Source organism: Antedon bifida, chromosome 9 (assembly GCF_963402885.1).
Source record: "Antedon bifida chromosome 9, ecAntBifi1.1, whole genome shotgun sequence".
Taxonomy (NCBI): Eukaryota; Metazoa; Echinodermata; class Crinoidea; order Comatulida; family Antedonidae; genus Antedon; species Antedon bifida.
This window is the reverse complement of record NC_136234.1, coordinates 21,194,823-21,215,188: the sequence shown is the minus strand read 5'-3', so window position 1 is coordinate 21,215,188 and position 20,366 is coordinate 21,194,823. Positions and strand designations below refer to the sequence as shown.

The window sequence follows — 20,366 nt, the reverse complement described above, 5'->3', positions numbered from 1 at the left end:
GAAACACGTATTACATAAATAATTGTTAACTGGTAAATAATACCGTTTACAAACATTGATGAAATATTATTTTCCCATAGTATCATTATGGTTTCAATTGGGTTAGAGTTGGCCGATTTAGAAAGCAGGGTAAAGGAAAAATACTAGTAATAGTAATGTTTTTTTCATGATTTCCAGATAAATCACAGAGTACAGTTTCGCCTACAACTCAATCAATCATTACAACCCCTGATTATATAGAAACCGGTAAGTTAACAGAATGGAAATGTGTACACTTTTTGAACATTTAGTAATTTGTAGGCCTCCTTCAGATATCAATAAAAATAAGGCTAGATTGCTTCATTCAAAATGTTCGATTTCGACATGATTTTACATCAGTATGAACGTACAGGTTAGTTTGATACTGATAATTAATTATTCATGATTTCTGCCTTAAAACAACGCGAACCGGACTGGAGTAAACGAACTCGTAAGTGTCAGACGTTGGATTGAGTTACGTTAAACAAAAGGACAATAGATGGCTAATTTTGTTTGCCGGTACATGGTCTAATAATATGTTTATTAATTCATTATCATCATGTTCTATTCTTTTACATTAACAACACTTTCCAGATATTGTATGCAGTAATTCATACATGACAGTTTACCTTGATGCGGCTTCACTTGGAAGTAATAGCTCCGCACACTTTATAGACCCGACGTGTGGCATGATGGGATATACGTACCGTAACGGCATGTATTGGCTGTATTTATATACTAGATACGACCAATGCAAAACAACAATAAAGGTAACAAAAAGAAAACATGAACAGTGACAGAATATCACCAAACGCGACTATATCATTTTAAAAATAATATAAATTTATAAAAATGTATGCAAAAGATGAGATTAAATCGCTTGCTACATTTTACTTACAATGTGTGTATGGGCCTTTTGTTGTTTTAAAGAACATCTTGTATACAATATCGTGTATATATATATATATATTTTCTTTTTAGTCGACATTGATTTCGACAACTTACCAAAACCAAGTGATCGTATCAAACGAAGGCGATTCAACGGTATACAGGAGAGATGACAGTCGCATTACGGTCGAGTGTGAACTCAAAAATGCAGGTCACTCATCCGTTAGTTTTGACCCAGTTGGAACACAAAAAGATTTCCTAAAACGCGAACATGACAACTTTACATTCGCAATGGAGCTGTATACAGACAGCAGTTATTCTACTCCATACCCGAGCTGGCAGTATCCAATCGAACTGGAGCTTGGAAGTAAAGTGTTTGTTGGTGCGAGTGTGAAGACTTTTAGTAATGATATGGTTCTGTTTGTCGATTCTTGCAAAGCCACACCAAACCCAGACCCTGATGCTAACCCGAAATATGACTTAATCAAAAATAGGTAATTGAAGAATTTGATTGATGATGATGAATTATAGATATTCAAGTGACTATCAAAGCCATAATTAATTAATTTCAACACATGATAACGAACAGAATTACTGTATGTTTGTATTTACATATTTTAAAACTGATAGTCACCTAAGATATATTTTACTATAATAAATATTTGTGTGGTTTTATTTGTGCTTTATGTTGAACAACTAATTAATGTCTGTCAGCTTTTCAGTTTTAATAAGCCTACAGGTTATTGACAAATTAATCTAAGATAAAATATCGATATTTTAATTGAATTCAATAAAAGGCAAACAAATCACTCTTCATATTCATTGGAAACCGATACACATTCAATTATTTGTTTTATTTTGTAGTTGTAGTTTAGACTCGACTGTCAGTTTTGACGGAAAATCAACTTACGGAGATTTATCTCATGCATTCTTTTCGTTTGAAACGTTTGGCTTCAGCGGCGAATACTCAATGGTATGAATCAGTAGATTATGGGCAATAATTATTATATTAGACAAACATAGCCTATCATAACAATAGATAGAAAAGAAAGAATTTAAAAACCGATTGGATTCGTTGTAGAAATGGGGTTAAAAAATCATCTTTAAAATAATTGCAGGTTTTTGTTCATTGTCAATTGTCCATCTGCAATGATAGTGATTGGCGATGCTCCAGAAACTGTAACCAACGACAACGCCGTGACGTCACTGTACCAAATAAATTGTCTGATAGCATTTCAATTGAACTTGGACCTTTGGTGCTAAAACGGCCAGATACAAACTCCAACATTGAACTCGAAGCTAAAGGTACTGACAAAACCCAATACTGACTTATGCTATATGATATTGCTATATCATAATGTGTATTAAACTAAGGAAAAACTGCTGCTTGCCAAAGTGTTTACATTGTGGTATGGTAGGCTTCTAATTGCAATGCAATTTTCATCGTAATTATATTTGTGTTTAATAACGTTTGTTTTGTGTTTCCCAAAAGTAAAATATGGTGTGCCTAGCATTTTTCCAGAAGACGGTAGTAACAGAACAACCGATACATCAAGATATTCTCAACAACCATACTTTATTTTCTTTTGGAAAACACATGGTGTGCCGCAAACCTAACTTCACCAGTGTTCATTCGCCATGCAAACATTTAAACAATGTAATATGTGTATGGTACCATGTTATATTAAAGAAAAAAAATTATTTTTTCAGAGTCAAAATCAAAGAGAATATTTCCCGCAATTCCAGCAACGCTAATGGTCCTAAGTCTGATTGTCTTCACAATAGGATGCATTGTTTTCATTACTGGTTTAAGGAAGCATAGTGGCCTTTCATACCAGAAACTGGAGAAACACGTGCAAGATGTGATGTGATGTGATGTGATGTTTTAATTTGATTTACGCTTCTTAAATAATTTATTGAAAACGCCTAAATAATTAAAATTATATTTCAATGTCCTTATATTGCTTTGGCCACAACATATATTTTTCTTCTTAGTAGTTAGTCAGTCTAAATTTGACATCGAGGTCTTATTGTGAAATTATTTGCATGTTTTCTTAAATTTGGTGTGATTAAAATAGATATAATTAATTAAATTCTTGCTTCTTAAGCCCTGTCTACACTACCAAACGTGATATATGATTTTTTAAAAATGTGATGTGACCATATGGACATGATGACGTCATACACTACCATATTTGGGCATATCACTACCATATTTGTCAAACTAGTTTGATCGTGTAGACAGAGCTTTAGTTGCTATCTTAAATTTATTTGTGCTTTATGTTCGTATTCGAGAAATAATCATTCTGATCATGAATAAAAATGTTCTGGTTTAATGAAACGTGTGATTGTGTTCGTTTGTTAGGAAGAAATGGAGGGGTTGGATGAGATGTTTGTTATTTTGTACCTTATTTTAACACCTTATTGTGTATACAATGTTGGGCGTAAACGTTTTGTCTTTTTCTTCTGTTTTTCTTTTAATTAAGGAGCATTTTGATAAAGTTTTTGGATGTGATGGCATTGAGTAATAAAAGTCGAGAACAGTACGGTACATTTCAAAGTTGGAAGAGTTTATTTTGAAGACGTTTGAGCTGCATCATACGCGTGGATAATCGTTATAGCTATTTTTTTATTCAAGGTTAAATTATACATTAATAATTCAGTAAGTATGGCATTTGCATCTAAGGAGTGACGGTGCATTTTTGCTGCAACATCACCATCAAGGTAAAGCATTGTTACTATTATAATTTTTTTTCTTGTGTTTTAATATGAAATTCATTTTCATATATTGATTGGTTAGCATTTCGTAGAACGAAAACTGAAAACACTATTAATGCATATCCACGATTCTCAGTCGATTTAATAAACATAATAAACGAATTACAAAATACATAATATATAACAATGCAGATATCAAAGTAAGTTGAGTAGAGCTGCGTGCAAGCGTAGACATCATTTATCTAACGGTATTCAAGCACTAATGAAGATGTACGCCAGTGTGATTGTGTTCCTTTGTTGTGGTTTTATTTCAAATGCCTTCAATGCTCATGCAGGTATGTTTTTGCAATGTATTATAATAGGCATAATTATATAGCACTGCTGATCATGATACTTAACGTAACATTCTGAACGGTAAGTAACACAAAGAATGTGTTTCTAGAAGTTCCGCTTATTAGAAAAGATAAAATAAGACAAACAATAAGAGGTTAAAATATTTGTTTTCAAAATAAAAAAAAAACGGTAAAAGAAAGATAATAATTGTTTAATTATTGTTCTCTAAGAGAGAGGATAATAATGATAAAACATAATCATTTGCTTTCTTTTCTTCAGTAATGTGGTAAAAAAAATAAGATCAGGTAGTTATTTAGAAAATTACAATGAGATAATGAGTTTATTGGTTGTCAATTAGAAATAAGTTTTCATTTACTGTGGTTGAAACTTTGGTAAAGTGTTTCCTTCGACTAACATTCACTTTTTCTAATTACCCTGTAGAGACATTGTACCATTCATCCTAACACTTCTATTACTCTGAATTCTACCCAAATACATATACCACATTTTCATTAAAAGAAAATGCGTATGCTATGTATAAACTATAATTTATTACTTCAAATTTCCTTTTAAATCTATTGGTTTTTTTTATTATTAAATTATGTTTATGTATGTCCACCAGTAGTATCTAGTTGTCGTCTGAATAAACTTATGAATACGCCAAGCTCCATAATTGATAATTATCTGTTTTTATTTATTTATTCTTATTGTTAAAATTACAGTAATATAATTAATGTAACATTATTATTAATATTATTTTGTTAATTCTGGTAAAATTGTTTCTCTTTTTGATTTTTTTTGTGTGTATGTTTTGTATACTACTATCCGAAATAAAGAAAATGAATGAATGAATGAATAAATTAAGATGAAATTAAATGAACGCATCAAACACCATGATAATAACGAATTTATATCATGACATTTGAATTCATAGACGCGAAACATTATTTAACCTGAGAATGTTATTTGTTTCAGCATATTTATCATATAAGAAGATAGTAAATGCCTCATCTATTTACAGCGGTGTTCCTAATAGACTCACAGACGGAAATGACGTGTCAGGATATCGTGCAAAGTGTTTTAAAACATGTTAGTCAAAACTTGTTTTTATTAAACAGTACAAAGTAGTAAAATATAATAGTTAATTATATCTCAACCGTAATAGTAATAGTAAATAACGATTATTTTATTTACCTGACGTTTCGCCAACTATCAGTTGGCTTTCTCAAAGTGTAGTAATACGTATGTCACAGTTGACCTCTAGATGACGGGGTCAACACATTGGTCCACACTTGACTGAGTTTGTAACCGCCCTCATCTCTATTAACATTGGGGGTCTTCCTGATCCAGATGGATTCCTTAACCCAGCGTCTTAATCTGACCGATTCCCTGTCAACTACTCTCAAATTATCCCAATCAATGGCGTGATGTTCAGTCTCCTAACCCTTGGTAGGGTTGTTGACGCATCACTGCTGACTTTTGGACAATCCTCCTCCATCGATTTCTGTTCTCTGTAGCTCGTTGTGAGTCCTGGAAACCTGTCCATTCCTTGATGTTGTCTACCCACCTCTCCTTCTCCCTCCTGGTACGGTACCCTGTAGGATGGTCTTGGCCAGCCCACTGGATCGCGACACGTGTCCGTACCAATCCAGCTTTTTGCTTTTCATAATTGATAGCAGGTCTTTGTATGGTCCAATTGCTCTCTTGATCCTGTTGCTGACTTCTTCATTTGTGACACGGTCTTTATATGAAATGTTCAAGATCTTGCGGTAGCATCTCATTTCCAGGGCTTTTATCCGTCTCTGTAGATCAGCTGTGAGAGTCAGAGCACTATGTGAAAATAGACGCTTGGCCTGTTGAACACACCTACTTTGATTGACAGTATTTTATTTTCAACTGAATATATTTCAGAAGTATTTTTTTTTATTTTTAGGGGGTCAATTTGCAGATAAAGCCTTTTCCGAATAATTTGTAATTAAAAATAGCAGGACATACTTTGAAAACAGGGCACTCTTGCACTTGTTACACTCAACCGTAATCTTCATTTTGTGAATTATCGTATCTACTTGTCAGATATCAATTACATTCACTACACATAGACTTCAGGTCAAGTGTCAACATTTATGCACAACAAAATGTGTTACTTACATATAAATGGATTATTACACAAACCTAACTTTTGTATGTTATTCATTTTTATTCAGATAATGAAGCATATAAAAAGGATTGGATTCAAATAGATTTGGGCAAAGAATACAATGTAACGAAAGTGACAATTATAAATCAATTAACTGAAGGTAATATATTTCGTATCCTTTTATAAACTATAAATTCGTTATTGCTGTGAAAGTAATACTTTCGTAATCATTTTATACAGAATAACAAATCGACTATTGGTAATAGCACTAACTTCTATCTTCTTCATAAATTTTATGCCAAAACGCATTGCTGTGACATTTAAAGATTCAATTACTTCACACTTGATACCGTGTGCGTAATAAATGGAAATCTCTACTCTTGATAATTCTCTGGAAAACATTGAGTGCAATTGTCTAACAATCGTGATTGATTTGTGATGTGCGTATCCGGATATTCACCCCCTGGACATTTACCCCCCGGAAAACTACCCCCCGGACAACCACCACCTGGACAACTACCCCCTTAGGACAACTACCCCTTTAGGACAACTACCCCTTTAGGACAACTAACCCCCGGACAAATACCCCCCGGACAACTACCCCCTTAGGACAACAACCCCCTTAGGACAACTACCCCCTGGACAATTACCCCCCGGAAAATTACCCTCTAGCAACAACCTGACTCTGCAACAGTGTATAATAGGTAGTTGACCGGGGGGTAGTTATCCTAAGGGGGTAGTTGTCCTAAGGGGGTAGTTGTCCGGGGGGTAGTTGTCCGGAGGGTTGTTATCCTAAGGGGGTAGTTGTCCTAAGGGGGTAGTTGTCCGGGGAGTAGTTGTCCGGGGGGTAGTTGTCCTAAGGGGGTAGTTGTCCGGGTGGTAAACATCCGGGGGGTAACTGTCTAGGGGGTAGGTGTCCTAGAACCGTGATGTGAACGGGTCTAGAATTGAGCCTCACATTAGCACCATTGTAGTTCAAACCTTCTAAAGATAGTCTTCTGGTACTGAGATTTTAGTGAGTATAAGAGAGTTCTGGGCACCTAAGCATATTTTCCAACGATTGTGAGGCTGAGTTGGTGCTGTATTTGACCACCAAGTATATCAATCCCATTCCAGAACACCGTTTTGTATTAGTTAATTATTATTTATTCCGTCGTTTAATTGTGTTAGTACGCACGGATAAACTGTGGACACGTACAATTTCTCAGGGAGCCGGGCTTCCAGGGGGATTCTCTCTAGACCCACCGGAGTCCCTTGGCGGCCCCTGACTCTCTGCCCACAAAGTAGTGAATATTTGTTGCCCTCTCACTTTTCGAAAAGGATATCCGCCATTTTGTATAAAACCAAATTATACTGTATAAGTGTTCCAAATTTAATTTGTACTACTGTAGAGCGCTACAAGCAATCTTCCGGGAATATATGCTTTACATTTTGCATTTCATTATTTTTTCAGAATATACTGGCTGGCGTTTAAGGGATGCCAGAATTACAATCGGTGCCAACGATCATTCCCAGACTGGACAGTACTGTACAAAACAACGCATTTCGAATAAGCAAACTCTAGCGAGCAGTGTTGTTGATATTATGTGTGATAAGGAAGTGCCCGGCCGATATGTTGTGTTAAGAAGCGAGAAAAGCCTTAACATGTGCCAGATTCGTGTTTACAGCGAGTATGAACTTGATATAGGTAATTTTTTTTCCAAAATTAAAAAAAAAGAATTTTTTTATCACAGTGTCAGTAACATACTAAATATAAGAGGCATACTGATAAAAACTATGAAAACAATTAAGAAATAACTTAAATAAAACTAAAGATAATTTACCAATTTTTTTTTTATTGTTTCCTGAGAAGTATATATTTAATTTATAAACATTCTTTACTTGTTATCTTGTCAACAGACCCGGCAGCAATTTGGCAACGTTTAAATGCTGTCAATATGTTTGAACTGAATTTGACCTGTTTGACCTCTTGGTTTGCCTATAAAACATCAGAAACGATGAACGTGTTCTGTGACTTTCAATTTCAAAATCAGGAGCCTATATTTCAAGATTACCCTATTGACACTCGGTGGTTCAACGGTAACAACGTATTTTCGTTTACATTGTCGTTGTACGTGTATGTACATCAATCCTCTTCTGGTCTGTTCCTTAGCACAATGGGTCCAAATCCTTTACAGATTACACAGACATATACTTTTGGGAACACCCAATATTTTAACTCAAGTGTCGAAGTCACCTATCGTGATCAAGTGATAACGAGAGCACATGTGCTCATTCCTTTGGAATGGATATTCCTGGCAGTTACATACAATGCTAACAACAGAAGACTTACCTTATGGAGAAATGGAGAAATCGCCAGTTCAGGAATTTCAAATTTTGAAATAACTTTTTTTGGTAAATTACGGATTGGAAATTCAGATGGAAAATTCATTGGGAAAGTGGCCATGTTGCAGCTATATGATCGTGCATTAAATGAATCTGAAATAAAAGCAGCGAGAGATGTGCAAAGTAAGCTGCATTAGTTAGTGATCTAAGTTGTTATATTACAGACCCTTTACAAGAGATTCTTGTTTCTGTTTATATATATATAAAAGATCCCGCTTCTTGAATAAAAATACTGAAAGATGAGGGCGTACAAATGAGGAACTAGTGCTGCGAGGTACACGCTGAGAGTGTTAAAGAGTAGCTATCCAATCGGGTATTGAACAATACTATGAAAGCCTCAGTGGTCCAATGGTTATGACATCTGCATATCAAGCAGAAGGTCCTGGGTTCGAATTTTGGTTGGGCGACTTGTTCTATGTGGGAACACCAGGGAAGAGTTCACTCTTCCTTGGAAACACTCAATATTTTAACCCAAGTGTCAATGTCAGCTATCGTGATCAAGTGATAACTAGAGTACATGTGCTCATTCCTGCAGTTCATTAATTTAATTAATTAATGTGAACGATAAAGATGAGGAAATCTCTGAGAATGAGAAAAAGTCGGCCCAGCCGAGATTCGAAACCGGAGCCTTGTGCTTGATACAATTATTTATCTTTCATTTTCCGGCTGTTTTACATCGTTTTGTTTTAGCTTTTTGCTTATTTTATTTTGTATCTCCATTGAGATCAAGCCACTGATAACAAAAGAATTGTGATTTTTCAGTAATTTTCCTTTGAATTTATATATATGTATATATTAATACTTCATAGTTGCGAGGAACACTCTTAGAAATTTATAAATATTGTCATTGTATACTAAAGTAAGCCGAATTATTGTCTGTTTTCAGTACTATGGCAATTCAATGCAAATGGTAAATTTGTTAAGCTGAATCCAGCCACAATTATCACAGGAACTGAAATGCATACCAGCACCGAATCGTCGAAGTTAAACTGCGCAAAAATGTGTTTGCAGCGAACATGCTGTAAGGGATTCAAAATTCATGGTGTGAAGAAGTCGTGTATTCTGTTCTCAAAGTATAATTTGACCAATATTGGGGAGCCGTACGAATCTGATGTTAAATATTATCAGAAGGAGTCACAGTCGTATAACCTGGTTAAGCACTGTTAATAATCTTCATTCTCCACTTTTACCAATTACCAATATTTGGCACTAAATTATTATTTAAATGGTAACGTTCACAATCAATGGTGTGCGTAAAATCCGTATCAATTGACAAATATATATACACGTAGAGCTACATTAAAACATGGAGTAATAATTAATGAATTATTAATCCATGATTAAAACAATTAATTTCTTTGATGACAATTACTACGCATGTATGGCGTACGGAAGAACAAAAATCTTGATCTATTATTGGATGTGTGAAGTTCTATATTCATGAAATCTCTTTTTATTGGAGTTTGTTTGGTTTTATTGTGTGTATAGATACATATATATTAGTATTGGGATCCTTCTAGTGGTGAACTGGGTAGTACATGATCCTCTACTTTTTTCGAAGAGTGCTCTGCGTGCCCATAGCTATGTTGCACACGCCACCAACGGCTTAACATCTCATGTACCTGTATACTAACCGTCCAGTTGTAACACATGGAGAGCGACAATAGGATTCGAACCGTGGTAAAAGAAAATTTTGCACATTGCACAACACACTGACTACCACCAGTTTAGCCGAGCACCAGTAGGCCCTCCGTCTCTTTTATCACATTTTCAAGGTAAAGATTATCAAAGCATAATTGTTTTTAATATTTTGACGTGTAAAATTAAATCAATTACGACCATAGTTTATTTTAATGGCCTCAAGCCATAATAGTGACAAACAATAGGGGAACTTGTTGTATTATGTGTAGTAGACCCTACGTTTTCTCTCGTAATTCGAGTTTACAAATTTCAAACTGAATCCAGGTTCATGTTCATCGCATTAATAATGCAATGTAATATTGTAGACATTTTAGACATTTGCATTATTTTAGATTGTTTATAACATTTTTTCCTCCTTTTAATTGTGAGCCTCAAGTTTTAACTTTCTGTATTGTAACATTGTTATGTAATCATGTATTGTATGTTGAGAATGGCTCGACGTTTCGGTTAATATGTATTAAGCATACAGGTGAGAACTCTAAAGAGTTCTATGAATATGTTAATAAACACACGTTGCTTTACTGTGGCTCGAACCATCGTACAAGAGAATAGCGTTTACTTATTGAAAATAGTGGAATCAAGTAGTATGATTTGCCTGAGATTCCGAATCCGTGGTAAAGCTGTTAGGAATTGCTTGATTTCCGTGTGTACGGAGGTTTGAGGTAATATAACTGTTAGGATAAGTACTAACAAGTAAAACTAGAAGATAACTTTATAATTTGTGTAACGTAAGCTTAAACTGAGATGTACCAAGAAATTAGGAATACACCAATCACAATAACAAAAACGTTGTATTACGTTCCAGATTCCTTTTTGTTATTATATTTTTTTAATTTGTAAAAGAGAATACCATGATTATATAAACTCTGACTTATATTTTTTGACCTGGCTAAATAGCTGATCATTTGATGATGATTTCATTTGAAACCAACAGTGAAGGCAAAAGTAGAAATGTAGCTTTTATGTTTGTTGCACAGGTCCTCCACTGTGGAACAATATTGACCCGGTGTTTTAAAGATCAATCAATCATGTCCTTTAAATATCAATATAATTATGTGTTATTATTAATTCTTGTACATAGAAATACTTATTATTACTACTGCTACTAAGTAGGCCCTTCTACTTTGCATGTAACAAGGCATTTTTGATACTTTTTGTCTGATTGTATTTTTAAAGTAAGAATTTGCATGTATAATAAACTGTAAAATGCACAGAATTTGGACGATGTGGCTGAGGAAAGAAAAGAAAGAATAGTTGGTAAAGATATTTTAAAATCAAATTCGAAATGATACGTCCATTTATACTAAACACGATAAATAGATAAATATTCCTTTACAAAAAAAAAGAAATTAGAAAAAATTTATACTATTTTCGAAATCAAACGATGTCATAATCTTTGTTTTGTGACGATTTTATTGTTGTTAGATTATTAATTGGATTATTTTTTTTATAAAAAATAATTTGTTACGGAAGGTGATTTAAAAGATCTAAAAGTGTACAGCAAAAAGTACCTGCGTACATTTCGGAAGGTTTGTTCGCTTTAGTCAACTTCATGTATTAAAGAAATTGTCAGTCAGTGGTGACTTATGTAATATTACTGTAGTAAACATCTTTTTCGTAGACTTTTGGTAATAGGTAACGTCACTAATTCTACCGTTTAGCTTAATGTGTGTGCTCCAATTATGTAATTATATTTATAATTTTCACATTCATAGGCTCATCTATTTCTGTCAACTTTTAATAAACAATGAAATTGGCACTTTGACTTGTTTACAGCACTTTGACTTTGCAATTATGTACATTTGCATTGCTTAAATGAAAATGTTAAGTTACTATAATTGTTTAATGCGCTTTCTGAAATAAATGAGAATAATATTGCCACAAAATTGGCTAAAAGAAGAGTACTAACATTGAAGCCATTAAAGATCATTTTTATAAGCTTTTTAAAACCAATGAAAATCAACAATGACGAAAAAATTATTATTTCAATTAGCTTTTCAAATTAAATGGAAATCAATTAATGAATTATTTGTTTATTGTTATCGTCCTAGTAGGCCTAATGTTCGCCTTAATAGCTTCTGATCTAATAACATCTGAAAAACACATAATTGAAACCAACAAACAATACTTAACAGAATACACAGTGCACAATAGCATTAAGAAAAGTGTATTTGTAGAATAGAACAAGTATTGTTGTTACTATTATAATAAATAATAATAATAATAATTTATTAGGAAATGACACCTTTGCATCGGTGGCACACACAGAAGTGGTGTATCCAAATTAACATAATACATCAAAACAATACATAATATGACGGATACAGGTTCTTAAACTATTTACTATTATGAATGAGCTCCGACAGTTTCTTATAAGCGACTTCGATAACTCCAGAGGGCGCCATATTTAAAAGGTTAATCGGGACAAAAAAGTTCCATGGATTGACCTTTGAAACATGGCGCCCTCTGGAATTACCGAAGTTGCTTATTGATAGTGATTAACAAAAAACAAATAGCACACAAATAGCTTTGCAATTGTTTAAAACCATCAAACGACATGTGGGTTTACCAGGATACAGTCGGCTAAGGTAGAGGAAGAAGCAAAAGAAGACAACATGAAAAGACTATAAGAGTAAGCCTACGCATAGCAGTGTAGTATCATGGCTGTAAATGACACTTTATTTAGCGAAATGCGGCAGGATCATTTGGTTCTAGTAATATTTCGGTGGATTGTTGCGTCGACGGGTATACTTGGAAACTCTATTGCTATAGCTGTTTTTGTTTACAACAAAACGTACAAGAAGTCGCTGTCCCTTAAACTAATTTTAAACCAGACAATTATTGATATGTTGGGGTCGTTGGCATTTTTGTTGTTTGTTTGTCCAGATAACATTACAGAAACTATTTGTAAACTACATATTGTTTTTCTCGCTTTGACAGCAGCATCTACGCAGAACTTTATTACGCTTACAATGGAAAAATACATTGCTATCATCCATCCAGTATATTATCGTAAGAGGGGTCTTAGTAGAAAAATTACATATTGTTCGATTATTTCATCATACGTTTGTGGTTCCTTCTCTCCTGTTGTTTTTCAATTGTTAGGAAATGTTGATATAGGCCTAGAGGATTGCAAATATGAGTTTGACGGGTTATTTTCTGTAATATTTGCCTTCATGCTTTGGTTTTTATCCTTTTGTCTTATAGTCTACAGTTACCTGAAAATGATGTTAACGTTAAAAATGTCAACCAATAAAATATTACCGCAGTCACATCAGCGAAGCATCAGACCAAATAATTTGAATTTGATAAAAACTCTTGTTTTAATAGGAACAGTGTATGTCGTTACATTACCTCCCCATTTTATTGGTTTACTGACGTTATATTTATGGAGTTATGAAGTTCAGAATACTGTGTACAACGTTTCTATATTATGTTTTGCTATAAATATGATGGTTAATCCGTTTATCTATTGCCTCGTGTACAAAGACTTTCAACGTGGTATTAGTAAAATAAAAGAAGACATCATTTCGGTCTTCTGTCAATGAATTATATGTGAGAATTGATATTGTTTGACTATTACCATTTACGTACCATAGATTATTTAGCCTGTCAAATTTGTAGTTACGTCAACCGAGACTAAGATTACGTTTTGTAACGGTAAACATTTATTAAAGATTGATTGAATTGTGCCGACCTGGACTGAACTTTTTGGAAGCAGATACAGGAAAAATTGTTAAAAACTGATTAAATAGCAGCCCGAATATAACGGTTAAAACGACCAATTGATTCGGTTTTAGAACGCCATTGAACCGGTTATCGATGTCTGTAACGCCAAAATAACGGTTATTTACTGACAGCTGTAGTTTCTTGAACGTTTGACCTCAGGATCGCATTGCATTGCATTTTGGGTATTGTTAACGTTATTAGTTAACGACCAACCAATTTAAACTGTTTATTTTGGATCAGAAACGCGATCGACCTAAATTTTCTAACGGTTTGTTCGGCCCCAACGGCAATAAAACTTGGTTTCCACTATAAACAACTCATTTTGAAAACTCAACGACGCAACGTAAGAACTACAGTAGGCCTATACTCTTTATTCAAGTTCTTTTCGAAAACAATCCCATCTCGAAATCAAGCCCACTGAGCTTTTCTTTAAGGTATGGGATTCTTTTTGAGATATTTGAATATCAAAGGAACAAGATGATTTAATGCCAGATAACTTGATGCAGATATAATGTATGATGATGATTAATATCATACATTTATTTTACAGTTTAGAATGGTATTTTGATCACAAACTATGTAAAATTTGCAGGTAATGTCTTAAAATGATATTACAGTAGTGTAGTAGCAATACACAAACTTTACATCAGACATTTTCGCAAAAGTAATCTCGAAAAGAAGCCCATCTTTAAAATAAGCCCACAAAGAATACTAAAAAACAGCTTGTTAAAGAGATGTTGCTTATAACGAGAGGTTGTTGTCACGAGAGGTGGTCGATTATGAATAGAGATTCCTGACGAGAGGTGGTGGTCACTTACGAAGTTGTCACATAATGAGAAGCGATTCTTTACAAAAGATGGTGGCCGTTTAAAAGTAGTGGTCAGTTACGGGAGATTGTCGTTATGAGAGGTATGCGATTATGTGAAGCGGTCCTTTTGGGAAGCTGGTCGTTTACGCTTTAAGAAGATAGCTAAGTAAAGCATTTGCACACATTTAGACATTAGGTTTGTCAAACATATACAATGTTCTACATTTTGTTGGCGATAGTAAATACATTAGCTGGGAGGCAACTTCTGTTACTTCATTAGCTGTTGACTGTGCTAAATTAGCTGCTGTTGATTTTGTATTTACTACATACGCTGTTGGTGTTTCTACATTAGCTGGAGGTTTTACTACATTTCCGGTGAATTGTTGTTCCGACAATAAGCGGCTGTAACAAAGCCGAAAGGAACCTATTTTTTGCCTGAATGATTCTTAAATAGAGTATGTTGCTGTCTCTGTCTCTATCGGATATTGCACAATTTGTTCATCATCAGAACTATCATGGACTAAAGAACTCTTCAGTCCATGGAACTGTATACTATTAGGCCTATATAGAAATTCTATGTTTCTATCGTTTCAGTGGGTCATAAGAAAACTATGAATAGTGGAATGCAATGCAATGGATTTTGCTAATATGGAGGAAGATTACAATCAAACAGATGTCACAACACCTAAATATTATTCGTGTGACAACTGTGAGTGCTGCTCGGCAATCATCAGACGTTTAAACCTACGTCTACTCCTGCCATGTGTTTTGATTGCTTTTTTTCTTGTAGCTGTTCTACCGCCGTTGATAGGTATGTATGTTAATTGTGCTTTCCATGACAAAGTACGAGATAATTATTACCGATTGGATAATAAATATTAGGACCTAATCAGAAAAATTATATGTTTACAGTGTGGATGTTATCTTGTTTTTTATTGGATATGATTATGTAGTATTTGTATTTTTCATTTTTGAGATTCAGAATCTAGTTTATATTTACAATATCTAAAACTTGTCCTAATCCAGTAGATAATAACCATACATTCACTTTTACTTCATTCGTCTTCTCTGGCGTCACTCTTACCGTAACAATATTTCTACTGTAAGATTAGATTTAGAATAAGTATGATTGTAGCAGCAGCATTTAAATCAGAATCTATAATATAGTCCTTTTAGGCGATTTTGTTCTGATGCAACTTGTTTTTTCTTAACACCACAGAGCGTTTGATTAATGGACTTCCAACACCGTCTATAATAAAGTGCTTTTTTTTAGCTTCTTTGTGTGGATTTTTTTAAAAACATACTTGATTATTCAAATGTACAAATAACAAATAGTCATGGTATTTTATTTTATTTTATATTGATAAAACTTACACCCTCGATTAACTCTGGCGGGGATAAAGAATAAATATAATGTAATGATAGCAGAGCGTTTGATTAGTGGACTTCCAACACGGTATATAATAAAGTTCTTTTTTTTTAGCTTCTTCAATTTGTGGATTTTTTTTAACATACTTGATTATTCAAATGTTAAAATAGACAAACAGTCATGGTTATTTATTTATTTTATATTGGTAAAAATTACAGCCTCGATTAACTCAGGCGGGGATAAAGAATAACTATAATGTTATGCTATCATCTTAAAGATCAACACATTAGTGTGCTGTATACATTGTGTATTGGTAAAGGCGTTGTAGCTATTATGTTTAACTTAGGCGTTGTAGCTACGTTTATTGAAATTAAACTGAACCTACATGTCTGTTGCATGAGTAATGCTGAATACAGTATTGTATTTGTTATTTGTGTTATTAATAGTATTGACGTCTGTGTTTACCCCTACACTATTTTTAGATATGCTTTCAATCATGTGCGTCATAAGAAAAGTGAATAATGGATAAAATACCGTAAATAGAAAAGTTAATCCTTTTTTAAATCAGGATTATTTATATATTAATGTTTTCAATAATAACATATCGTTGTGCCAGCGGATAGTTTTTTTAGGGGGGAAAGCTGAATGTGATTTTTTTTTTGCGACCGTTTATCATTTGGAGAGTCCAAACCCATATATCAGGCTCACCATGATTGGGGTGTTGAGGTTGTGATGAACCCGAATTTTAGAATATGGCACCTCTAGATGTTTACAATGTTATGTTACATCTATAGCCTAGGAGTAACTCTTATATAATATATAGTCTCTATTTTTTATCCAATTGTATTTTTGTAAGTTTAACGTTTTTGGCTTTTGGGCTGCTTGTTGTTTATATGTTGTTTTATTCCGTAATAAATAAATAAAATTAATTTATTTAGATGATTTAAGCCTGTTGTTTTTCGGTATATCATATTAATTCTTATGAATCATAACTGTTTGTTTGGATTTGCAGCAATTTTCCATCGCAGACGTAAATCTAGACATCATAAAGAGAATTCTGAGTCACAAATACAAGATTCAAATGATTTGGAAACAGTTGAACTCAATAGCAATGTTCTTCAAAGAGAAACTGGCAATGTCAATGAAGGCTATCTATACGTTGAGACAGAATGTGAATGTATTGATAAAGATAGTGCCTTTAGAACATGTATTGAGAAAGCGGAAGTTTGGAAACGTGCTATAACTTCTACGAATTATGACCAGAACGCGTTTTGCCTTCCGTATTTTCGAGCAGGTATTTTTGACAAACATGGTGGTTCGTTAAAGTTTGAAGAAGCGGGTATAACATTGCTGATACCACCCGGTGCCATTCAGCAACCAACACCTCAGCTAATTTACATATATTTACATAATGGAAACCAGAATAGATTAGAGATAACTTCGAATATGATGGCAACAAGTCCGGTGGTATTCTGTGGTCCTTCTGGAATGAAGTTTAACGAAAGAGTACTACTGTCGTATCAACATTGTGCCAACATTATAAACAACAACGTTGAATTGATTACGTTGCGTACAGAAACAGAACCAGATCAAATTCCAAATTTCTATAACCTCTCTGACGACAATGATTCATTAACGCTAGTTAAAGGGAACACAGTGACTCTGATGCTGCCTCACTTTACTGGACACACTACTGTAGTACAGTGTGAACAAGAATCTGTACCTATTGTCCAAGAAAAATGGCTTGATCTGATGTTGTTTTCGTCACAAATACAGGAAGATGAGTATGACTTACAGGTTCGTCTGTATTGCGCCAACCAAACTCCTGATGCTAGATATGTAAGTTGGGTGTTTTTTTTTAGAAATAGTAACATGTATTCTGCTTTCGTTAATGTTTGGTACTTGATACATAAGCTTTAATGCAGCCGACATTTAGGTCTAGTAACAATGAAAGCAGATCCCAAAATGCAAATGATCATTACAACATAAACCATGATAATAACAAAGATAAGTGTAAAGTTGCAGGCTTTTGACGTTATAGTTTACACAACCACAATATTTAAAAAGTAAAACTTTAAATCGAATATAGAAATTTTAAACGTAACAAATTTTTTATTTAATAAATAAAATGAATCAATTGTCATTTGCAATTAGCTCATTTTGGAAGATGAACGTCTTCTCAACGGTTCCATGTGCTCGCCTACAACACCCTTCCTGTTTGCGCATGTCAGTGACTTAACTGTTCTCTTAAACCCTGAAGGTGATTGGACAGTGACTGGAGGTAAAACCAAACAGGTAACGTCACAATTAAGTATTGAAATTTAACAACCTACTATATTCGTTTGGCGGAGGAATATTGTTTTGTATAATTTTGTTTGGCAATGAGAACAATCATACTATTTTTACGTATCATGTATCCGTAGGCATATTGAAATTGTTATTGTATTTGTAGGCCTATTGTTGTATGATGAATAAGTATAGAAATGAAACGGCAAGCACAATATGCTCGTACAACTCAGTACCATTGCCATAAAAGTACCAATTATTCGGAACTAACTTTTATTGGTGATTTTTAGTAGAAATGTATTCTTTTGATGTTTTTTGTTTACATTTTATGTACGCCCCTTCACAAGTGGAAATGCGTCACTGATAAAATACAGCGCCAATAAATTATTATCTGATATTTAACGCTGCTATAACAAACACAACAATTTTCAAGCTAATATCGAAATGTATTCTTTTGATGTTTTTTGTTTACATTTATGTATATGAACGCCCCTTCACAAGTGGACACTGATATAGTACAGTATAATATTGTATCCTAAACTTAACTATAAAAAACACAAACATTGTGAAGCTAATATTGCAGTCACAATTTTTACTATTAGATAATTTCAAGAAAATGTTTAATTGAAAATGTGCGAGTTCCATGTGTATATCTACTTGAGTACGATAAAGATAAAATGGTGACGTCATTAAAATGTCGTGTACACGTGACTCAAGATGAGCGTGCAGAATCGCATGGTAAAATTATCGATGTACTAGTAAAAACACAGGTATAATATTTTTGCATAACTTGTTACTTCATTCAGTGTATAGGTGTTGCTGCAAAATTACTTCTTGCATACCACCTACATTACTACTGTAGCATACGGACTACGACGACACTGACACCTAGGACTTGCTTATACTAATAGTTAAACGTCGTCAGTGGGAGCATGTTTAACAAGGCCATATACATGGCTGCAGTCGCGTGCGCAAATTTGAGTTAGTGTTTACCAACCGACCGACAGACCAACCGACAGACATAGTGAGCTAGAGATTCGCGTTTGCACGCGACTAAAATGTGTTTTTTTTCTTATGCGAAACAAAGCAGTTCAGCAACTGGTACTGTTATATCAGGGAGTTGTAAACTAATAATTATTATTATTTTACAACAATTTGTCACCACTATTAATAATAATTAACTTACCAACATTATTTATCATAGTATTTTCCTGTTACAGAAATCAGCTGAACCTGAAAGAAAAGTTCCAAATACTAGACTCGTCCGTAGACGTCTTCTGTTGCCTTACCCTTTACGGGAAAGCATCCGAAAGAAACTGGACGTGCCTAACACACTCGGAAAAGACTGGAAACACCTAGCCTACTCCATTGGTTACGACGACTGCATTCAGCAATGGGAGGATCAGCTTCGTAAAGGTCTGATTTTTAGTCCGACCAATGAGCTGCTTAATATCTGGGAATCTACAAGGTCTGGTGATGAAAAGCATGATCTTGAAGAAATTCTAGAAATATTCAAAAACATGGAAAGATTAGATGTTATATCAGATATAACATCTTTGAACTTTACTGTGTAGTTAAGTACACTAATCAGTATCACGAATTGAAATTCGATTCGATTAAGTCTGAGAAGATGAAAAGGGATCTTTAAATGAATATATTATTTTTAAAATGTTAAATATAATAGATAGGCCTTCTGTTAACTGGAGCAGATCCCTTCCATTGTATCATTTGTTAAATCATTTACATTATACAATTGACCATTTTATATGTTTTTTTAAACTTCTTTTTTATTATTATTAAATGGTATTAATGTGTGTTTTAAGCAGCCCATTCATGTTTTTTATATCGTTTGTAAATACAATGCTTTCAGCTTTTGATTCTATTTGTATTATCTTGTACGGAAATAAATGGCAGTTCTGTGGAACACAGACTTGATGGAGAGCCATCTCATTCACATCTTTCTTTCAATTAAGTAAAAAAAGATCGGATAAAAA

The 20,366-nt window shown here is 33.8% G+C and overlaps 2 protein-coding genes across 2 annotated transcripts; both read left to right on the top strand.

Moving 5' to 3' along the window:
• The first annotated feature begins 584 nt into the window (after nucleotides 1-584).
• LOC144852518 (CUB and zona pellucida-like domain-containing protein 1) lies at nucleotides 585-2,923 on the top strand. The gene is made up of 5 exons (XM_078710367.1): nucleotides 585-788; nucleotides 1,000-1,400; nucleotides 1,771-1,879; nucleotides 2,025-2,211; nucleotides 2,617-2,923. The coding sequence occupies exons 1-5, from the start codon at nucleotides 636-638 to the stop codon at nucleotides 2,775-2,777; spliced, it is 1,011 nt and encodes a 336-aa protein (XP_078566493.1). The 5' UTR covers nucleotides 585-635; the 3' UTR covers nucleotides 2,778-2,923.
• Nucleotides 2,924-10,235: 7,312 nt separating this feature from the next.
• LOC144851724 (netrin receptor UNC5B-b-like) lies at nucleotides 10,236-20,193 on the top strand. Its single transcript, XM_078709317.1, has 6 exons — nucleotides 10,236-10,254; nucleotides 15,312-15,528; nucleotides 17,099-17,925; nucleotides 18,241-18,381; nucleotides 18,975-19,142; nucleotides 19,593-20,193. Exons 2-6 carry the CDS (start codon nucleotides 15,351-15,353, stop codon nucleotides 19,944-19,946), a joined length of 1,668 nt encoding a protein of 555 aa, XP_078565443.1. The 5' UTR covers nucleotides 10,236-10,254; nucleotides 15,312-15,350; the 3' UTR covers nucleotides 19,947-20,193.
• The last annotated feature ends 173 nt before the right edge of the window (nucleotides 20,194-20,366 follow it).

What these genes read in the sequence shown, in the direction of transcription:
- LOC144852518 (XM_078710367.1), top strand. Translation starts at nt 636, where the DNA reads ATGACAGTTTACCTTGATGCGGCTTCACTTGGAAGTAATAGCTCCGCA. An exon ending in TCAGCGGCGAATACTCAATG is followed by an intron (nt 1,880 to 2,024) that starts GTATGAATCAGT and finishes AAATAATTGCAG; the next exon opens with GTTTTTGTTCATTGTCAATT. An exon ending in CATTGAACTCGAAGCTAAAG is followed by an intron (nt 2,212 to 2,616) that starts GTACTGACAAAA and finishes TTATTTTTTCAG; the next exon opens with AGTCAAAATCAAAGAGAATA.
- LOC144851724 (XM_078709317.1), top strand. Translation starts at nt 15,351, where the DNA reads ATGGATTTTGCTAATATGGAGGAAGATTACAATCAAACAGATGTCACA. An exon ending in CTGGAGGTAAAACCAAACAG is followed by an intron (nt 18,382 to 18,974) that starts GTAACGTCACAA and finishes TTTTACTATTAG; the next exon opens with ATAATTTCAAGAAAATGTTT. An exon ending in ATGTACTAGTAAAAACACAG is followed by an intron (nt 19,143 to 19,592) that starts GTATAATATTTT and finishes TTCCTGTTACAG; the next exon opens with AAATCAGCTGAACCTGAAAG.